The following is a 19,510-nucleotide window of genomic DNA, read 5'->3' as shown; positions in this document are numbered from 1 at the left end:
TGGCAGCTAAACCCAGAAGTCATGCCACAGACAAAGCTCCTGTGGCATGAATGCGCCATACTTGTTGTTAAAGACTCCGATTCCTCCCGGTGCAGTCCAGTCCTGCTGCTCTGCTGTCTTCTTTTGCTGGAGGATCTTGGTGGCTGTGATGTCCGCTGATTAACTACAATCAGTTTCTTTTTTTAAATTCTGAAGTTTATTAGGTTTTTCAATAACATTTTTAAAAGAACAGAACAGAAAGTTATTGGTAACAGTCAAACAGCCAATACCACATGTTAATTCCACATGCACAAAAATAAGCAATCAATAAAGAGGGGACAATGTCCCCAGTCCGCATCATGTCACATCCATGAAAGTCATACTTAACGACAGCTATGGCGATAGCTAAGAAAGAGACAATGCAAAGTGACTAGCACTATCACCATAATTGGCCCGTGAAGGTATGGGAAAAGTAAAAAGGAATAGAAATTGAGAGTTGACAAGGGGAGCAATACTAAGATGTTGTGAGATCGTGTTGAGAAATAGAAAGAGGAATGAAAAAGAAAAGAAGGAGAGGCAGAGAGCGGAGGGAATAAGATGCGAAAATAAAATGTAAAAAGAATGTGAAGAATAAAATGAAAGCGAGGGAGAGTGGAGGAAAGAAAAGACAATTGAGAGGAAAGGAGTCAGAAAAAAATCAGATAAGAGTATAACAATATTGTCCACATAAAAGACCAGAGAAGAAAATTCAATGCTTATGCAAGATCCAGGGAGTCCACGTTTTCACATAGCGATCATGAGACCGCGCTGAACAGCACATCAACTCATCAAAGCGAGCAATTTGGTTGACTTTGTTGACCCACTGTGAGAATGGGGGAGCTGCAGAGTTCATCCAATATAAGGGGATCAGTAGTTTCGCCGCTGAAATAAGATGCGTAACAAGTCTGTCCTTTCCCGGCTTATAGTCCCCCGAAGGCAGAAAGAGAAACACCGTTTCTGGGGTAAGCTGAAAATAGGGATAGCTGACCGCCCGTATCACATCTTGAATTTTCTTCCAGTAGTCTTGGATGATCGGGCAGGACCACCTACAATCAGTTTCTACCTTATTCTCTCATTTTTTTGGAAACAGGTGATGGAGGGATCTTCTAGAGCTTCTTGACTACTTGCAGACCAGGAGGTTCTTAAGGACCTGTCATTTCTCCTGACACATCAGTTTTAGTAAATACTTGTATCCTCCATGAAACAAGCATTTATAAGTGATTGACCCCAGAATGATGAAGACATTTTCATTAGTATGGCTTATATATGTATAGTACAAGCTCTGCTTTTACCCATCGTGCACTCTTATAGTCTTATTACGTAGAAGCTTGGAGACTTCTAGCAGACATATAAGCAGCTGTTGTTTAAGGGACATGACAGGGACATGGGGCCTCAGAGACAGCTGCACTTCTACATGATTCAATCCATCCATGAAATACAGGAAATTGACAAGTGTCTGAAGTGTGCCTGGCCCGCGCACAGTCGAGCTTGTCATCTTGCATCCAATAATCTCAAGAAATGCAACTTATTATGTCATTAGAAGTGATTATTTTTAGCAGTTACTGTTTACTACATCTGCACATTATCTCCTCTGTCCAATATCATATGGTAGTATAATGTAATATGCGTTGGTTGCAGCAACTTGTCAGCGCATACTGAGGGCATCAATGGACATCACTTTGGTTTGGTCATCCTGAGATACCTCAGGATTTAGTGCGATATTGCTGCCAGCTTTCATGTATCTGTATTAGTTGTCCTTGTTTTAAGGGTCTGCATATGTACCTATGTGATTTTGTGCGCTGTGGGGCAATAGTAGCTAATATAACCTAGGTGCTGTAGCCATGAACACATAAGAGGACATTACTACTAATGGTGTCTCATAGATTTAGCCCTGTGGTTTGCATGAGAAATGGAAGCTGCTCCTTTATCTCCCAGGAAAATGTAATAAAAGGTGATTAAAATATCATAAACTCTCAAAATGGTATCAATAAAACTACTGTGGGGAGCCGCTTAGGTAGATGCTTGTAGCAGTACAGGAAACAGGGACACAGACACTGGATTGCACACAGGTTCAGGCTTTATTCACATGTAATGCTAGGTTCACACCTGCATTCATCTGTCCGTTCTGAGCTTTCCGTCTTCTGCATGCCAGAAGTCGGAAAGCTGAGACTGGGTCCGGCTGTGAGCGGCGGTGAGCGTTTTATGCTCTCCGCCGCGAAACCAAATTTTTTAATCCGGACACAGAGTACTGCATGTCCGACTCTGTGTCCGGATTATAAAACCCGGTTTCGCGGCGGAGAGCATAAAACGCTCACCGCCGCTCACGGCCGGACATCTTTCTCACCCATTCAAATGAATGGGTGAGAAAGACTCCTGCAGGTTTCCGTCTCCTGCTCTGTTTTATGCAGGAAACAGAAACCTGAACTACGGAGTGGACAACGCTGATGGGAACGAGCCCTAACACATACACTGCTTTTGCAAAGCCACAGGATAAACAAAACAAAATCCTTCTCGGCTGAGAAAACTAACTTAAACATAGGGAAACTTTTCCCTGACTATACAGGAGACTGGCTACCAGTCTCCCACCTTGGCAATAACAATGGGTGGCACAGTACCTGCTTTGGAGATCCGGTCTGGACAGGTCAGCTCTGTCTGTGTAGTGCCACACTGCTAGTCTTCACACTCAGACTATATCAGGCCTTGATTAGTCAGCTGACCTCCCTGGTGTGAATCCTTACCAAACACCCTTTAGCTGCCTGGCTGGGACATACCTGTCTTCCCAGACCACACTCTTCACTCTCTCACACTACATATTGTATGAATACAGTCTAGGAATATTATATAGTTTTACTCTGGATCAATATAGATATGTCTTTACAACATTATTCTTTTTATATACATTATTGCTATACATAAATCATAATTCAGAGGTGGACATTCCCTTACTATATGAAGATTTCACATCTTCTATAAACATGAACTTTAAAATTTCATATAGGTTCAGTATTTTCCCTTCAGGCTGCGTTGTATGAACATTCGGGGATTCTGTCCCCCATTCTCTTGAAGAATGTGGAGAGAAAAGTCCTGAGACCGGGCGGAAATACAGCAATCCCATTATAGTCTGTGGGATCGGCTTTTTAAGCGGATTCGGAAACCCCAACACAGGTGTGAACCTAGCTCAAGACATAAATAGTTTGACGGTTGGATAGCCTTTCTATAGGCTGTGATACTACGATTTGTAAATTATATTGTGCTTTTTCTAATGCTTGTTCTGTTTCACATGTATCCCTTTGCAATATAACACCGAACCGTTCTGAATATTTTTCTCCAGAGGACGATGATGTGTTTCATAATGTGTTTCCCCTGATGGAATTATCTATTTGCACACTATAAAATCCCCTGGTGTTTATTGTTGTATTGCCGTTTTAGGCTTCCATACATCTTATACGATTAAATGTATCCATCACTATGCACCAGTTGTACTGCGTATTGTCTTCACGTTATACTAAGTGTCGATTACAACATATTGTGTATGGGCTGCCAACAAAGAATCTACAATATACAATAAATGCAGACTATACACTGATTATTGCAGAAAAAAATCAATATTGTGAAATTGTCTACTCTTACTGGAACCTGAAAAAAAAGCTTCTCCTATCTTTTGTTAAAGGTCGGGTGGCAGTAATAGACATTAAGGAAGATGAAATGTGCCATTTGGCATTTACCTCTGAATAAACCTGATGATTCACGGTATGATCCTCTATCAGACACCGCATTAATCAGCCATCAGTGCATCATTTCCATCTAAACAAAGGCCAGCAAGTCCCTCAGAGCAAAGAGAAACCACATTCCCTCAATGTGTTCCACATATCTCTCCTGTGCAACCTTTAACTAGATGGCCCATGGATTTCCCATACCGCTGGAAGATATTGCCAAGATATTATGCACACTGTGTGCGAAAAGTATCAGCCTAGATTTATTATTGCATTGCAGAATGCCAGAATGGCTCACTTGACATCTTTACGGCACTCTAGAATAAATGGATGGCTTGCTTGTTGTTAATTTGTTTATATTGTTTTGTTTGCAGTTTTCTTTTTAGTTTGTGCTTGCTATATTGTCCTGATACATGAAAGTCAGTGGAATTGAGGGGTTAATAATATTAGTGTCATCTGCTGTCCACCACTAAGGACCTCTAGCCCAGTATAATAATAATAATAATAATAATAAATTTTATTTATATAGCACCAACATATTCCGCAGCGCTGTACAATTTGTAGGGTTCAAATACAGACAGAAAGATACATTACAAAGAAAGTCATTTCACACAATGGGACTGAGGGCCCTGCTCGCAAGAGCTTACAATCTATTAGGTAGAGGGGGTGACACAAGAGGTAGCAGGGGCGGCATTGCTTATGCAGGGGGTTAGATAATTTTGTAATAGAGGTGACTGTCATTACACAAACATAAAACTTTGAGCCGTCACCCGTTGTGTCCTTTAACATGCAGATGGAGCTTGGACCTATAAAGTTAGCCTGAAATGGCATCATATCATGTGGGGAAATGTGGGAGGGGGGACAGAGAAGGGTTACATTTTAATTATAGTACGGAAGGGTTTACGTTAGAAATTGTGATAGGCCTGTGTGAAAAGATGCGTTTGAAACTGTAGAAACTGTCCGGGGTAGAGCATTCCAGAGAAGTGTTACAACTCGGGAGAAGTCTTGTATACGAGCGTGGGAGGTTCTGATAATAGAGGATGTAAGTGTTAGGTCATTGAGTGAACAGAGAACATGGGTTGGGCGGTAGATAGAGATGAGGGAGGAAATGTAGGGAGGGCATTATGGAGAGCCTTGTGGATGAGGGTGATAACTTTATATTTTATTCTATAATGAATAGGCAGCCAATGTAGTGACTGGCACAGACCAGAGGCATCGCTGTAGCGTCTAGCCTGATAGATGAGTCTGGCCGCTGCATTCAGAATAGATTGTAGAGGGGAGAGTTTAGTGAGGGGAAGACCGATAAGTAAGGAGTTACAGTAGTCAAGGCGAGAATGAATCAGAGAGACAGTAAGTGTCTTTAATGTATCTCTGGTAAGTAAAGGGCGTATTCTGGAGATGTTTTTGAAGTGGAGGTGACATGAACGTGTGAGTGATTCAATATGAGGGGTGAAGGAAAGGTCTGCGTCAAACATGACCCAGAGGCAGCGGGCATGCTGCCTAGGAGTTATAGTAAGGCCTGAGACTGCAACGGATATATCAGGGACAGATGGTGCAAACAGTAGTAGTTCAGTCTTAAAGAGATTTAGTTTCAGATAGAGCGAGGACATGATATTAGAGACAGCAGAAAGACAGTCACTGGTGTTCTGTATGAGTGCAGAGGTGATGTCATGGGAAGATGTGTATAATTGGGTGTCATCAGCATAAAGATGGTACCTGAATCCAAATCTGGCAATGGTTTGTCCAATGGGGACTGTGTAGAGAGAAAAGAGCAGGGGGCCTAGGACCGAGCCCTGAGGAACCCCAACAGCAAGGGAAAGAGGGGAAGAAACAGAGCCCGCAAATGATACACTGAAAGTGCGGTCTGAGAGATAAGAGGAGAACCAGGAGAGCGCAGTGTCATTGAGGCCAACTGAGCGGAGCATAGTGAGGAGGAGATGATGGTCAACAGTGTTGAAAGCTGCAGAGAGGTCCAGAAGAATAAGAAGAGAGAAGTCACTATTGGATTTAGCCATTAGGAGATCATTGGAGACTTTTGTGAGAGCCATTTCAGTAGAGTGCAGAGCGCGGAAACCAGATTGTAAGGGGTCAAGCAGAGAGATAGCAGATTAAACGCGAATAGACCAGGCATTGCAAGAGTTTAGAGATGAAGGGGAGGTTAGAGACGGGTCGATAGCAGCACAGGACGGGTCCAGGGAGGGTTTTTTCAATAGCGGAGTTATAACAGCATGCTTGAAGGAGAATGGGAAGATTCCAGAAGAGAAAGAGAGGTTAAATATTTTAGTAAGGTAACTCGTGACAGCAGGCGACAGAGATTGGAGAAGGTGTGAGGGGAAGGGGTCACTACTGCAGGTTATAGGGCGAGATGAAGAAAGTAGCTGAGAGACTTCCTCTTCTGTAACAGGTTCAAAAGGTGAGAATGGACAGTCTGAAGTGCGGTTGGTGAGGGGATCATTACTATGGTAGGTGATGGGATCAATGCCACCTGGGGCTTGGGCAGTTATTTCCTGACGGATCTTATCACTTTTATCATCGAAATAAGTGGCCAGGTCATCAGCACTAAGGTCTGTGAATGGCGTCTGCACCTTGGGTGTGAGTAAGGAGTGAAAAGTTTCAAAAATCCTTTTAGGATTGCTGGAGAGAAAAGAGATGAGGGCGGTGAAATAGTCTTGTTTGGCGAGATAAAGGGCAGAACTATATGTTTTAAGCATAAATTTGAAGTGGAGGAAATCTGCAGGTGAACGTGATTTTCTCCAGAGACGTTCGGCACACCTAGAGCAGCACTGAAGAAATTGTGTCTGTGGCGTGTGCCAGGGTTGCTGCCTTCTATGTGGGACTTTACGAGTGGAGGGGGGAGCCACCTCATCCAATGCATTTTTAAGGGTGACTGGTGGCCAGATTGGGACAGGAGTTTGAGGAGATGGGGGACAGAGAGGACTGTAGAGTATCTGAGAGGTGCTGGGTGTCGATAGCGCGCAAGTTCCTATATGTGTGATGGGTAGGGGTATCTTGTGAAGGGGAGAGAGCACTGATGGTGAGAGATAGAAGGTTATGATCAGAGAGCGGCATACTCTTTTTCATTATTAGTGAGTATATGAAGCATACATCTATTAAGTATACAGAAGTAGAACTATGACAGTAAAAGTATCAAGGAAATTGAAGTGCAGTATTACAAAGGAATGATATTGAAAGTGTAACTAAACATTCAAACAACTTTTCTGGCATTTAATAAATTTGATAATACACATACACGCACATTTGGGCTCCTTTGTGTGAAATCCTGTATTTCTTGATTCTTTACTTTGTCTCTCTTTTAAGAGCTGAAATCTTCATACTGCTTTCACAAGGTGTACAATTGGACTGGCTCTTGTATAATGCAGGGTACTGAGGCCAAATAGACATTACACACATTATTAAACATAGAAAATGCTTCTGAGAGTCTTTTTCCCCTGAAAACATCGGTACTGGTCTTAAAGTGACCAAGTCCTTTAAATATTTATATGTATGTATATAGAACTTCTATATATACATATGTGTCAGCATAGTTAAAAACTGCAAACGTGTTTGGGTGTAGTCAACTCATGCAGTACTTTCTTTGCACCGCACACAATAGGAGATAGATGGATGGAAAGGAATGGCACATGACTATAGCAGCTGACTGCACACATAATCATGGAGACTTCATGGAAATGAGCAAATTAATTTGTATTGAACTGGATTTTAGCTAAATTTATCCAAATCTTAAACATTCATGATTTGTTTCTACTATTGTGTCGGGGGTCTTTGGTGACCATTTTATAATATACTTTATTACTGTATCCAAATTCCTTTTTATTATAAAATAGGCTGTAACATTCTCCTTAGCAATCCTCTAACTGAGCTGTTACTGGGGAAAGTCCGAACACAGTTCTATCGTAAATTTGCAGAGCTGAAGCAATTACTAAAAGGAAGGGATGGTCACTTCAAATGCTGTATCTTCAGTTATATACCACTTAGAAAAATGTAAGTACCAGCTATAAAAGAATTAGAGATATCACTAGTTAATATACATCATGTATCCTTTGGTAAATGTTTCAGCTTTACATGCTATATTGAGTACATGTGTATGGGCAGAGTCTCCCTGGCAATGCTTAGTTAGAGCGTTGCTAATGGGAACTTTACAGCCTGTTTGATAGGTTAATAAAGTTACAAAAATGTTCACCACACCCCCTTTCCACCCGACACAATAGCAAAAAAATATTTTTTTTAAATTCATGAAATGTGAGTTACCCTTTAAAGAGGACCTTTCACCATATCCGGGCACAGGCAGTGTTATATACTGCCGGAAAGCTGACAGTGCGCTGAATTCAGCGCACTGTCGGCTTTCCCGATCTGTGCCCGGTGTGAAGAGCTTACGGTGCCGGTACCGTAGCTCTTCTATGGTCAGAAGGAAGTTTCTGACCATTTGCCAGAGACGTCCTTCTGCCTCGCGGCGCCTATCACGCTGTGCTGTGGAGCGGGGAGGAACGCCCCCTCCCTCTGCTCGTAGTGCTCGTCCATAGACGAGTATTATCAGGAGGGGAGGGGGCGTTCCTCCCCGCTCCACAGTACAGCGCGATAGGCGCCGCGAGGCAGAAGGACGTCTCTGGCTAATGGTCAGAAACGCTCTTCTGACCATAGAAGAGCTACGGTACCGGACCGTAAGCTCTTCACACCGGGCACAGATCGGGAAAGCCGACAGTGCACTGAATTCAGCGCACTGTCAGCTTTCCGGCAGTATATAACACTGCATGTGCCCAGATATGGTGAAAGGTCCTCTTTAAGTGCTATTACTACATCAGACAATTCTCATATTTACTCTGTGCAATTTAGTCTCACCCCAGATTGGCGTATTGTGCCAAAGCAACAATTAATAGCACACTGTTAATAATTATACTACATTTCGGTGTTTAGGTACAAAAATTCAGCATGAAATTGGTATTTTGCATTAGAACTGTTATTAAACTGCCATGAATAATAATTCTGCAATTCAGTGCTTAGTTCTGAAAAATTCAACAGTAAATTGGCAACAGCAAAAGTTCTTACATTGCTATTAATAATTATAGTGTTAAGTTACTAAAGATTTTGGCGAAAATTGGTGCAATTTAGTGTTTAGTCACAAAAAAATTACAGTAAATACAAAAATACAGTAAATAATACACAATGTATAACAAACAACCAATACTGCAAACATATACCCACGAAGAAGCTTGTATTGGGATATTATACTGTGTGGAGGGGCCACTATGGGACATTTTCCAATGTGAAGGGGCCACTATGGGACATTTTCCAATAAGAAGGGGCTGCTATGGGATATTTTACAGGGTGGAGGGGACACTGTGGGACATTATTCTTTCACAAGGATCTTGGGCATCAGTGTGGGGGAGGACGGTGCAATGTTTTCTGAACAGCCCGGGGCCCATGGTACCCTTAATCCATCCTTGGCTGTAAATGTCCATTGCTCTCATCCTAAAACAGATGAGAGCAACGGGCAATAATAACGGTAGTGTGAACATACCCTAATAGAGTAGCATAGGTCTGTATAGAAGCTGCATACACAAAAATGTTGCATTTTTATAATTCAGACTGTTTGTAAAGTTTCACTTTTAGATGTTAGATATCTCAGTTTGCTAAAGTGCATATATCCTTTAACACTGTCATTCCCCCCAAGTTACCAGAAATACTTTTATGATGAGTGACACTATTTTTCAGCTGTAAAACATCTTGATAAAACTAGGTGACAGTGACTTAAGATAACAGTGAAGTAGTTTCTATTGATAGCAGGTAAGGAAGAAGCTTGTTTTCACATTTGCAGAAGCAGGGGTCAGTATGCCCTTTATAAAGGACTGTATATTTGTAGCATAAGCAATTTGCCTATCTGTAATACTGCCGTATGCCTGACGCTAAGATCACACTAGCACTTGGTTCTCCATTTTTGAGTATGATGGAAAGCAATATCACTAGAACAGTGCTTATACATAGAGACCAGCAGACTCCATTGACTATTATGGAACACAGATGTGAACCCAGCCTTATTGTTAGAAACTCTAGAAGGGCCATTCTTATGGTCACAGATATATCATAAATGGATTTCTATTAGTGCTGAATACTTGCAGTTTACTGATGTTTCTCTATGGGGATGATTTTTGTTTTGATCATAGACATTTAAAGGGCTTTCCCCCAAAAATGCGTTGAAGATATAAAATAAGCATCACTTGGCTAGTTCTGTATTTATAACCTATATATATTGGAAATCTGCCGACCTCTCCACCTGCAGTGTAATCCATAGCACCTTTCTAGGACACTGGGGGGTTGTGCTGCTGCTATGCTGCAAAAGAAAGTAACAGCTTTCACATCTTAGCCCCAATGACCACATGTCCCACTTCTCTGTCAGTGGCCACCAAACAGGTCTTATTCAAGTCATGTCAATCTAGTCAGCAAAATATGCTTAGTGATAATCTTATCAGTATGAATGTTTGTTACTATATTTCAGTAGCACTACGTGATGTCCTATAGATAATACAAGGGGAACGTGTCCTGTAAGTTTGTGTTTATGTGTAATTACTGTATAAAGGCTGGGCACAACCTCCGGTGTCAGGGCCAGACTGACATAATATATATTAGGCTACGTTCATCATTATTTATGAGCTAGTAGTGAGCTTATTTCCATTTCTTGTGTTTTTTGCACACTTTTTTGCTTTTAGTAATGTATCCCTTAAGATAAATTTAGCATGTATGGCAGTAGGTGAACAAACCCTCAGTTCTGACATTTGAAGACAACAAAAGTGTTCCCCTGTTTGGCTATTCCCAGATCTTACCTGAAAGTGAATGGAGTGAGCCATGTCTCTATTGTCATGAGGCAGGGGTGACATAGATACAGGTCCAAAAGGTTGGACATACATCACACAATTAAAAGGGTTGTCCAGGGAGTAACTGACTTACCTAGTCCGGGATGCTGATAATAGACCTGGGAGTTCTGACCATGTCATATCCCCCTGATCATCATCGGAATCGGCGTTCCAACCCCTGGGTCGCTCTGCCCCTCCTCTCCCAATCTCACAGGTAATTAATTAATCAGTTACTGTAATTAATAGTAATTGGCTTTACTATAGTCGGTTATTAATTATGTGTACTATGAGGGCTGGCTTTACTATAGTCACTTATTAATGACTGCTAATATAGAAAAATGGAACTTAATGCTCACCGTTAATATGTAGATTCCTATGGGGTGCCCGACCACAATTCCTTCCGGACCCGGGAGGCGAAGTAAGATCAATAAAGGAAATGAATGAAGTTTGGTCCGCACCCTTCTTGAGGTTCTTTAAAATTTAGCTTTTAATGCGTCATTTTTAAAAAATAAACAAACATAGTGGAAAGTAGGAAAAAACAAACAGTGTATAAAAAACACACAAAAAAACACTTATTAATGACCTCTGCCCCATACCAGAGGTAATAGTAACTGCTGGGTCCTGTGTCTATGGGACACCAAAAGCCCCTCTGCCACATAATAAGACAACAGCATTAATAATTGGCTTATTATAGTTGGATATTTTGCATTGGAGCCCAGGAGTTTTATGTTACTCCCCAGCTTGTGCGTTTTGAATGACCTTCCTGCCATGGGTCACACAAAAAAGGCAGTACAGTTCCTGAGAAATACTAGGAGATCAGAGGTTATGCTGACACTTAGTAGATTTTTTGGCAAAATAATTATTACAAATATATGTCAAGAAACCTATTGCATAAAAAAGACATTGGGACAGAATGATTTTCTAAAAGTTAGAGAGTGCAGAGTTACACTAGACAGTCCCACAATGTGGCAGGTTTATCAGTGACTGATGCGGGATGATACATCTGTCTATTCTAATGTTACACCACCTGCTAGTCAGCTCAGTTTACACCAGTAACATACACCTAAACTTTAGTGCATGGTGTTATAACTTGGGTCACTAAGACATGTCCCTTTCCTATGAAGATACAGCCCTATTCTGTATAAGGTGCAAGTATACAAGGTGTATGTGTCTAAAATACTTGATAAATGTGGCACAAAGCAGTTTATTGTGCAAATTCCGACTTATTCAGAGAATTCTGGCACACTTTGCTCCCTAAATCTCTTCCTATAAATATAAATCTTTCACTGTGGACAACTACAGTATAACCCGGCTTCACCCCTATCAAATAGTCATACCTGATACTGCGCATACTGTGACAATTCCCACAAAGTCTTGTTTATTGACATTGGTTTCCTTCCATCCTAGATAACATCAAATGAGAAGCATTTAGACAGTATGAAGAATGATGGAGATCTTCTTATCCACACACTTGAGAGACTCACTCAGGATTCCAGGTGAGTTCCCCGAGGCAAACAGGAATTTACACGCCCTAAAGAAACTGCTTTATTTTACATCCTAAGTAGATTTGTAATTGGTTTCATTGTTGCAGTTTTAGACTTCACAGATAATATTTAGGAATTTTGTTTAGAAATTTTTTTCACGATTGAAAGGACATTATTACGGTTCATCTGTGATTGATATCTAGGAGAGACTTGCTGGATAGCATCGAAATAACCCCGGTAAATACAAGACCATAACTTGTCCTCGCACATTTGTTCAACTGTCTCTAGATTTTTTGTATTATAGATGGGTTTTATGACCTAAATTGTTTTACAACCTTGTTTAAAAATAATATTTCAAGAGCTAAGGCGAGGGTCACACACTGCGAACACGCTGGTGAATGTCCATCAGGAAAATTCAGCAGTGCTTTCCCCTATAAAGTGCCATGACAAAATCTCCCAGGTTGTTTTGCTGCCATACCTGCTACTATCACTGGGTCTCTGGCAGCTTTCAGCCTACGCCAACTGGGTGTTAGGTTAAGGCACCACACAGCAAAACATTGCGGGGAAAAAAAAAGCTAAAACGCACCGCTTTTTTTTCTGCAGTGTTTTTGCTGAGTTTTTCTCTTTCTCTGTGGACTTTCTTCCCCTATTAAACCTATAGGGAAACGTGAGCATTTCTGCAGCTATAATGGACATGTTGCAATTTTCAAAGCTTTTCCACAGCATTTTTTTTTTTCTACAATGTGCCGATGGGATTAGCCAGAATCTCATTCACTTTGCAGGTACTATAAAACACAGCATGTTTTTTTCCGTAGCAGGAATTACACTGCGTTTCTGGAACGTGAGGCTTTATTCTAAGGCTAAGTCAGGAGTGTCTAGAAAAGGATTGGGAAATATAAAGGAATCTCTTATACTTTTCTCCTCTGCTCAATCCATTCCTGACTTTGGCTCAAAAACACTGTAAAATCTGCAACACAAAAACACTGTGTATCTTCAACGTGGGGCCTTAGTATTAAATGGGTTTTTTGGGGCTTTTCAATTTATGACTTATCCTCAGGCTAGTTATCATAAATGTATGGGATCTTTCCATTCTGGTCATATCTGCCGGGTATGCTGGCATTTTGATAGTGACACGGCTCAGAACTGTACCAGTAAAAAAAGCACAGTGGATAACTCGTATTTTCATTAAGAGAAAATGGCAAACAGGAATTTATAGAATTTCCATTCACATAACATTTCACAACTGCCCAGTTCTGCAAATACAGCAGCTGCAAAACTGGAACACAAGCACCCTGTTTGAGGCCGGCCTAACCCTGCAGTGTGCATAGATAAATATGCAGTCCTATGTTCAGATCCTAGTATAATCCATTCTGTGTGGCCTGTGCCTGGCATATGGTATAACAGCCATAAGTCCTCACAACTCTTATTACAAGTTCAAATAATCCTTTGTCTTCTCTCTTGATTTGTGTATCACCCTCCAATCCACACTACAAGCTTCTCAGGTTGCCTCCCCCCTCCTCTATCCACCCTTTGCCTGTATATCTCAGTTCACCCCTTCCCCCACCTTGCCGCTTTGCTTTGATCCTTACTATGGTGTGGGAGGCTGCAGAATTACACAACTTATTTATTTTTGCTTTGCTTTGCCTCACATAGTGGCCTTTTGTTCACTGCTAGCCCGCAGATACATGTATCTGTATTGCAAATAATGTATCCAGTGTGATACAGATAAGGTAACTTAAGGTATCATTTACAACAACAGTGTCAGCTTTATTTATTTCTATTTGTCAGCAAGTTCGACAGTCAAAACATATATTACCAAAGTGCTGTGCTAAGAACATGTATTCGCTCTGTGTAGTTATACCTTTGTGTTTATAACCCTTCAAATATTCGGATATAATAATATAGTATTATTTTAATTAGAGGCAAAACTCAGTGTTGTCCCCTCCTCCACCTGCAAAGTAAATTACACAAATTATTGTATAATGACACGCACACACCAGCAATGTTTTCTTCTACCATTAGTCTGCTGCCTAAATAGTATGTATCACTGTTTTTAACTATTTCATTCCTTTGCAACAATGTTAGATCAGGGGTGCACAACCGGTGGCTCAGGACTACAAGCAGCACACAATGCCATTTTGTGTGCCTCGAACCAGCACAGTACAGAAGTAATTGTCTGTGTGTGGTACATGTGGCTTCTATGTCATAGAGAAAGAGGGAGGTGAAACTACTAATGGGGCACTGTGTATCTGGAGAATGGAAACTGAGTGCTCAGGAGGGAGTATGCACTGATATCTCTTTGAACCAATCACTCAAATGTGCACAACAAAATGGTCTTTTGTAGGAGTGGTCATCACATAGAAAAAGTATACAGAATGCAGGTTAAAGTGTCAAATGGCATCAGAAAGCATGTACAGCTCCCAAATAATGGTGAAAGAGCAAAAACAACATGTATTTTATGCTTCAAGGTATTACACTTACACATCTTTCTAAATCTTGGTTCCCTAGCATGGTATCCCTTTAAATTGTGGTCCTCAGCATGGTTCCTCTCTCTTTCATAGTCCCCAGCATGAATTCCTTTCAACTGTGGTCCATTGTAATACATTGGTGGGCCCAATGCATAAATAGCTCCCCATCACTACCACTTAGAAAAACCTTACTCGCATAAATTGTAATGCCCTCTCAGTGTCCCTCATATAGTAGTAGTGGCCATCACATAAGATGATGCCTCATACAATATAATGCCCCTTAGTGGCCCAACGTTCGTCTCCAATTTCCCTCACAGTATAATGTTACTCTCCTGATGTGCTCACAGTATAATATCCCCATCCAGGCTGCCCCAGGGTATAATGTCCACCTTTTGTGTGCCCCCACAGTATAATGTCCCTCACCTGGGTGACCTCACAGTTTCCGGTCTCCCTCCATTTACCCCCATAGTATATATAAAAAAAAAACAAGAAACCAGAAACAACAAAAACAAAGCTAAAACTCATCTTTCACTTTTCCCTTCAGTTTTTGCTGCCGGCATCTTCAGGAGCAATAGGTGCAATGTAAGTGACGTCACTACATCACACCATCTGCACCAAGGACACCAGGATCGGAGACAAGGGGCTGAATGGTGAAGCAGGGAGTGGTCAACTCCCTGCTTCACTATTGTCTTCTGAGTTAGACTCATAACATAACTGGACAACCTGGACTGACTCCCTGGGACGGCGGGACAGCACTCTAAAAATAAAACATCCTACTAATATTATCCTACTAATATAATAAATGTGAAAGTTTGCGTGTTTGTTACTCCTTGATAAGATTACCTAGAACATTGAACACTGCTAGGCTGATAGACTGAGCTCCTGATTCACGGAGCATAGTAAACAAGAGCTGGCTAGATCCGATCGTTTATTCTGCCTCTGATGATATGTTTCCGTGTTGAGGGAACATTGAAACGCGTTAGTTAGTGTACTGGTAGAATCCATGTGAGGGGAAATTTAAGTGGTATCTGTGGTGGGTTTGGCCGGGGAAATTATAATGGATTAGGACGAACAGTATAGGAATGGTTACAAACAGCTGCTAGTATCCATAACGTGGGCATTAATTAACCCTTCGGGTCCCGGACCATCATTTTGATGATACCTAGTTTGACTGCATTAGAGTGTTATCGGCACCCTCAGGAATTGAATTGGCAGCCGTGATATTACTGCACGTGGTTTAGGGATTTTTGTTTTTGTTTCACTTTATATTTAGGTTAGGTCAACAGTTTTTAAATGGTAACTAATAAAATTGTTTTTAATTAGAAATACACGTCCTATTGGGACAGGTATCTTCCTGTCCTATGAGTTAATATATTATATATAAGGCACGTTATACAGGAACATTGGGAATTTATTTACTAAGTTGCGGTGGCATAGACACACAAGTCCAGTTTCTTTTAGTCCAAAACAAAGGTAGAGTTTATTTTCACTCAAAAAAGTAGTGCAGCAACAAAAGGAAACAATACAAAAATAAATACCTGCCCGGCTAGGCTCTAACTAAACATAAGAATAGGTTACCTCACCTAGGATAACAGAAATCAAAAAGCCAGTAGAATCATTCAGGACACAGCTCCAAAAATAGGACCTCTTTCTTTGGCTCTCCAGCCCAGCTCTGCCAAAGTCTGCTGCTGGAGCTGTCTTCTTAAGCCTCCTTGACGAGGAGACTCTCAACAACTGAGTTGCTGCCAGAACATCCCCAAAGTGTGGACTGGAGGGGGGTGGAATAACAGGTCCCACTACCAACCTACCTGCCATCCTAAAAATCCAGCCCAGTAACCGGAACTTTGAAATAACACTCAGCAGACCAGACAGAATTATCTGCTGAGAAACATTCTTTCTGGAGTTTTCTCATCTCACCCACTTTAGTAGTCTGGGTGAGATAAACACTCCCTCCATTACCTGGCCGACCATTGGCTTACAATAGTTAATTGGAGATTGCTGATTAAGCCAGGTCTGCTATCTCTTTATGTAAACATACAGATAACCTTCAGTCCATTGTGTACATGCATTTGCATATTATTAGAGATGAGCGAACACTAAAATGTTCGAGGTTCGAAATTCGATTCGAACAGCCGCTCAATGTTCGTGTGTTCGAACGGGTTTCGAACCCCATTATAGTCTATGGGGAACAGATACTCGTTAAGGGGGAAACCCAAATCCGTGTCTGGAGGGTCACCAAGTCCACTATGACACCCCAGGAAATGATGCCAACACCTCTGGAATGACACTGGGACAGCAGGGGAAGCATGTCTGGGGGCATCTAACACACCAAAGACCCTCTATTACCCCAACATCACAGCCGAACAACTACACACTTTACACACTCAATACCACCTCTCTGACAGTAGGAAAACACCTTGAAACATGTGTATTTGGCACTTGCAGTGAGGAGAGCTTGTCACCAGCAGTGAATTTGGGCCTTGTAGTAAGTTGAGGTTGGCACCAACATTTGTTTTGAAAATCAGGGTGGATTGAGCCTCTAACCAGCAGAGTTTGGGCAAATTCATGGTGGAGGGAGCCTCTAAACAGCCCAGTTTGGACCAATTCATGGTGGAGGGAGCCTCTAAAAACCCCAGTTTGGACCAATTCATGGTGGAGGGAGCCTCTAAACAGCCCAGTTTGGACCAATTCATGGTGGAGGGAGCCTCTAAACAGCCCAGTTTGGGCAAATTCATGGTGGAGGGAGCCTCTAACCAGCCCAGTTTGGACCAATTCATGGTGGAGGGAGCCTCTAACCAGCCCAGTTTGGGCAAATTCATGGTGGAGGGAGCCTCTAACCAGCCCAGTTTGGACCAATTCATGGTGGAGGGAGCCTCTAAAAACCCCAGTTTGGACCAATTCATGGTGGAGGGAGCCTCTAAAAAACCCTGTTTGGACCAATTCATGGTGGAGGGAGCCTCTAACCAGCCCAGTTTGGACCAATTCATGGTGGAGGGAGCCTCTAACCAGCCCAGTTTGGGCAAATTCATGGTGGAGGGAGCCTCTAAAAACCCCAGTTTGGACCAATTCATGGTGGAGGGAGCCTCTAAACAGCCCAGTTTGGACCAATTCATGGTGGAGGGAGCCTCTAAAAAACCCAGTTTGGACCAATTCATGGTGGAGGGAGCCTCTAAAAACCCCAGTTTGGACCAATTCATGGTGGAGGGAGCCTCTAAACAGCCCAGTTTGGACCAATTCATGGTGGAGGGAGCCTCTAAAAAACCCAGTTTGGGCAAATTCATGGTGGAGGGAGCCTCTAAAAAACCCAGTTTGGACCAATTCATGATGGAGGGAGCCTCTAAACAGCCCAGTTTGGGCAAATTCATGGTGGAGGGAGCCTCTAACCAGCCCAGTTTGGACCAATTCATGGTGGAGGGAGCCTCTAACCAGCCCAGTTTGGGCAAATTCATGGTGGAGGGAGCCTCTAAACAGCCAAGTTTTGGGAAATTCATGGTGGAGGGAGCCTCTAAAAACCCCAGTTTGGACCAATTCATGGTGGAGGGAGCCTCTAAACAGCCAAGCTATGGGAAGTTCATGGTGGAGGGAGCCTCTAACCAGCCCAGTTTGGACCAATTCATGGTGGAGGGAGCCTCTAAAAAACCCAGTTTGTGTTGTGTCAGTCCAGGTAGCTGCAACGGGGCTAAGGGATAGCAGTAGGGAATCTCGCCCTGCACTACTCCCACTAGCTATCCCAGTCCCTGCCTCACGGGTGTGGGTCGGCTGTACTCAGGCTAAGCCTGACCCCGACAGCTCCTCTCTCACTGATTCCGTAGGCCTAGAGGGAAGTGGGAGAAGGAATGCCCTATAAGACCTCTAGGGACTGGAGACTAAAGGGGGTCACCCCTAACGAACAAGTGAAGCTGCTACTGACAGGGACTGACAAGGGTGTGCGCTGACTAACAACACAAGCAGCACACAGGAAAAATGTGGGAAAGGATTCCCCCAAACCAATATGGGAAGGAACCTTACACTAGGAAACAAACACAGGGAAACTGAGTAGAAATCAAAGGATAAGGCAATTCACTCACACAGTCAATTATACACAGAGGGAGGATTGGTGAACACAGAAGGGAAAACACACAAACTAACTCGTTCACCCAAACCTCCCAAAAATCAACCACGGAACTTCCTCTATCCCAGAACACCACCTACTCCTCCTGCTAAGGCCTAGCTCTGTAAAAGCGACACTCAGCACAGAACCATGGGAGGCATGGGTTTAAATACAGAGTAGAGACCACTCCTCCCAGGTGCAAATGGGAGGACAGACTAATCAACCAGGAGATAAAGCTGCCTACCAGCAGTGCGCACATGCAAGTCAGAAGGTGTGCACCAATACTCACGACAGGACAATCCCGCAGCGCCAGGATGCCACCCCAGACACTGCGCAGCCAAAAACTCCCCAGGTAAGAAAAATAGAAATTAAAGAACCTAAATACTCCTAACAGGATCCTCCCCTCAAGGAGAAGACTCCGGATTCTCTAGGAGCATCCTTCTTCGGTAACTCCTTGTGGAATTTCTCCACGAGTCTGGGAGCTGACACATCCGACTCCAGGACCCAAGAATTATCCTCAGGACCGTATCCCTTCCATGCCACCAGATACCATAGCTTCCCCCGAACATATTTGCTATCCAGAACTCGGGATATCTCATACTCCCCGGACTCAGAAACTGGTGGAACCTTAACTGGAGACGTTCCCTTCTTGGCCTTCTTTAACAAGGAGACATGGAAGACCCGGTTTATCTTCCACCTTTTAGGTAGTTGCAGCTGCGCCGCCACTTCATTTACCATCTTGATGATCTTAAAAGGACCCACAAATCTGGGACCCAGCTTCTTGCTAGGAACCTTCAACCTGATATTCTTGGTGGACAACCAAACCATCTCACCAGGGAAGAACTGCAACTCTCCTCTCTTCCGATCCGCC

At 42.6% G+C, this 19,510-nt stretch overlaps 1 protein-coding gene across 1 annotated transcript in view; it reads left to right on the top strand.

Annotated features, from left to right (window-relative positions):
- ULK4 (unc-51 like kinase 4) overlaps positions 1-19,510 on the top strand; it is a 511,681-nt gene that overhangs the window by 439,880 nt on the left and 52,291 nt on the right. Inside the window, exon 36 of the mRNA XM_075271240.1 lies at positions 12,005-12,093. Within this exon, the coding sequence (XP_075127341.1) occupies positions 12,005-12,093 (89 nt within the window). The remainder of the gene's footprint in view (positions 1-12,004; positions 12,094-19,510) is intronic.

Source organism: Leptodactylus fuscus, chromosome 4 (genome assembly GCF_031893055.1).
Source record: "Leptodactylus fuscus isolate aLepFus1 chromosome 4, aLepFus1.hap2, whole genome shotgun sequence".
Classification (NCBI taxonomy): domain Eukaryota; kingdom Metazoa; phylum Chordata; class Amphibia; order Anura; family Leptodactylidae; genus Leptodactylus; species Leptodactylus fuscus.
The sequence above is the reverse complement of the archived record's forward strand: the minus strand, read 5'-3'. Positions and strand labels throughout refer to the sequence as shown.